This window comes from Kryptolebias marmoratus, linkage group LG20 (genome assembly GCF_001649575.2).
Source record: "Kryptolebias marmoratus isolate JLee-2015 linkage group LG20, ASM164957v2, whole genome shotgun sequence".
Classification (NCBI taxonomy): domain Eukaryota; kingdom Metazoa; phylum Chordata; class Actinopteri; order Cyprinodontiformes; family Rivulidae; genus Kryptolebias; species Kryptolebias marmoratus.
The window spans coordinates 25,058,053-25,060,598 of record NC_051449.1 but is presented as its reverse complement, the minus strand read 5'-3'; the positions used below and the strand labels follow the sequence as shown (position 1 = coordinate 25,060,598).

Sequence of the window (2,546 nt, the reverse complement as noted above, 5' to 3'; positions counted from 1 at the left end):
ATCGCCCAGGACTTCAAGACCAACCTGAGCTTCCATAGCTCAGCCGTCATGGCTCCACAGGAGGCCAGCAAGGCTCACCTGGTGGAGCTCTTTGAGGACACCAGGACCGAGGACAGACCGCTACAAGAGACCTTTCCTGCCCACAGCATCTATAACAACTCTTTAATGAAACCAGGATTATGAGCTACAACAACATTTAATTGCCCTTTGGGATTAATTAAGTATTTTTGAATGGAATTGAATTTATTTATTATTTGTGTTCATAAAAAAGGGACATTCAGGTGAATGTTCTGTAATTAATAATTGAATTAGACATATATGTTAGATTTGTTGCTGAATGTCAATAAAAAATATATATATATACTATAGCAAGCTAGCTAGCTTCAATGATGAGCATTTACGTATCGACCTCATAAAATTTTCAGACAGATTTTATTAACTTTTACAGTAGCTTTCTTACAAAGATGGAGGCCTTCACAAGATGGAAGCAACAAAAAACATTGCAGTTTCAATTAAAACTGTTGATCAAATTTAACATGTTGCCACTGACAGAAAGGCTAACAATGTGTCCTTTTCTATAGACTGCAGTCAGTCTACACTATGGTAGAGCTGCAGCTCCATGCATGTACAGGGCCAGGAACCTGCTGAAGGTTTCAGGTTTGTACCCTGCCAGACCAGCTGGTACCTGCAGAGAGTCACACAGAAAGCCATCAGGGAAAAATCACATCTATCTACTATTTGTCCACACTTGACCATCACATCAACAGAAGTGAAGTGAAGTGAGGTTTATTTATGTAGCACTTTTCAGCAACAAGGCGATTCAAAGTGCTTTATAACAGAAACAAAAACAGAATCCAACACAGAAAAAAAGAAAACACATCAATCATGTATAATCTCAATAAAATATAAGATTATCTAAATAAAGTCACAAAACCAGACATATCTAAGCATGAGCTGAGACAGTCAAAATAGTAGCTAAAGTAATCTAAATGAAATCACGATAAAGTTAAAGCTGAACTAAACAACAATTAGGAATCTAACAATCTAACAATATCTAAAATATGAGCTAAGATAAACTAAACTAAACTAAATGGACAGGAAGGCTAAATAAGCTAAAACTAATGGTACAGAACTTTCTAATAGTACCCCAGACCCGCCAGGGGGCGGATGTAATAATTACTAAGACTAACAGAGACTGCATGGAATTGGTCCTCCTTTTGCAACTATACCAACTCCCACTGTTGTGTGGGTTTCTGTGGGAATTTATTCTGTAGATCACTGATGATGTTGGACAGAGTGGTCTCACAGGCAAGCTCTGTTGCATCCCAAAGGTGATTGATGGTGCTGTAGTGAAGACTAAACCAATGTCTTAATAATACTTTTTTTGAGCATTTGGGCATGGTTGAATAGAAAAGTACATTTTCCAAAATGTTGGAAGCATAATGTTTTGGTATGCTGAAACATTAGAGCGAGGCCACCTGATGTTTATAATCTCATCAAACAACATATTTTGATACTATTAGTTAGACCTTTTAAAGACAAATCCAACAATTTTAAATCAGTCTACTGGTTACCAATTATTGTCAAAAAATGATCATCAGAATCGGTCTAAATGAATCATTCTTAAACAGGCAGCAGTAGAAACTTCCTGGAACTTCCATTCTCACACAGAGCTGAAGCTGAGGAATGGCTCTGATTGGCTGGAAATTTGCAGATTATTCCTTCCTGGATAACACAGCTGAAAGTGCCAGCTCCTGCTCGGCTCTTTGCCAACGTCTATCATAAAATGTTTCATTTCATCTGAGCTGAGAGATGAATGAATGAATTAACTCGATCACTGCCTGACCCAGTTAGCTATAGCACTACTGTGCATCGTTTATTTACCAGAGGATGAGTGTACAGGTGGCCTTGCCCACACCCTGACTGAAACACCTGAATGCAACAATTAGCAAGTGTGGCCAAATATGTTTGTCCAAATTGCGTATCTATGTACTGTATTTCATCATAACCTCAACTACTTCTTTTAGTGAAATATATTTTAGGACAGCAAAATTCCTTTTTTGAGATTCTCTGAGTCTGTTATTGAAAAAGACTGTACTCAAAAATTAACATTTGTGATGAACTGAACATTGTATCTAAATGTATGTCAGTCAGATCCACACTTAAATTGTGTTTGAAAAACAGAAACTGCTGCTGTATTTTGCTTAATGGAACAGTTCTGTATGCACATGTACAGACAGAGAATGAGTCATGGTAAAATAAAAGTCAAAAATTTATTATTATTATTCAATAATTATTCAAACTCAGGTGAACAAAAGCATACAAGATTCCACCATGCCATTATTAAAGCTGAACTGAAACCTGTTTTGAAGCCAACATCAGTGAAAATATAGCCATAAAATGTGTTTTTTGTAGAAATTTTAAATGAAAAATTTTACATTTTTTGGTAATTATATATATATATATATATATATATATATATATATATATATATATATATATATATATATATTGAAGAAACCACTCAGGTGTTTTCAGCTTTTTCT

The 2,546-nt window shown here is 35.5% G+C and overlaps 1 protein-coding gene across 1 annotated transcript in view; it reads right to left on the bottom strand.

Annotated features, from left to right (window-relative positions):
• Nucleotides 1-413: 413 nt before the first annotated feature.
• Nucleotides 414-2,546, bottom strand: part of mrpl37 (mitochondrial ribosomal protein L37) — a 16,448-nt gene continuing 14,315 nt past the window's right edge. The window contains exon 9 of the mRNA XM_037981939.1: nt 414-685. Within this exon, the coding sequence (XP_037837867.1) occupies nt 599-685 (87 nt within the window). The 3' untranslated portion in view covers nt 414-598. The remainder of the gene's footprint in view (nt 686-2,546) is intronic.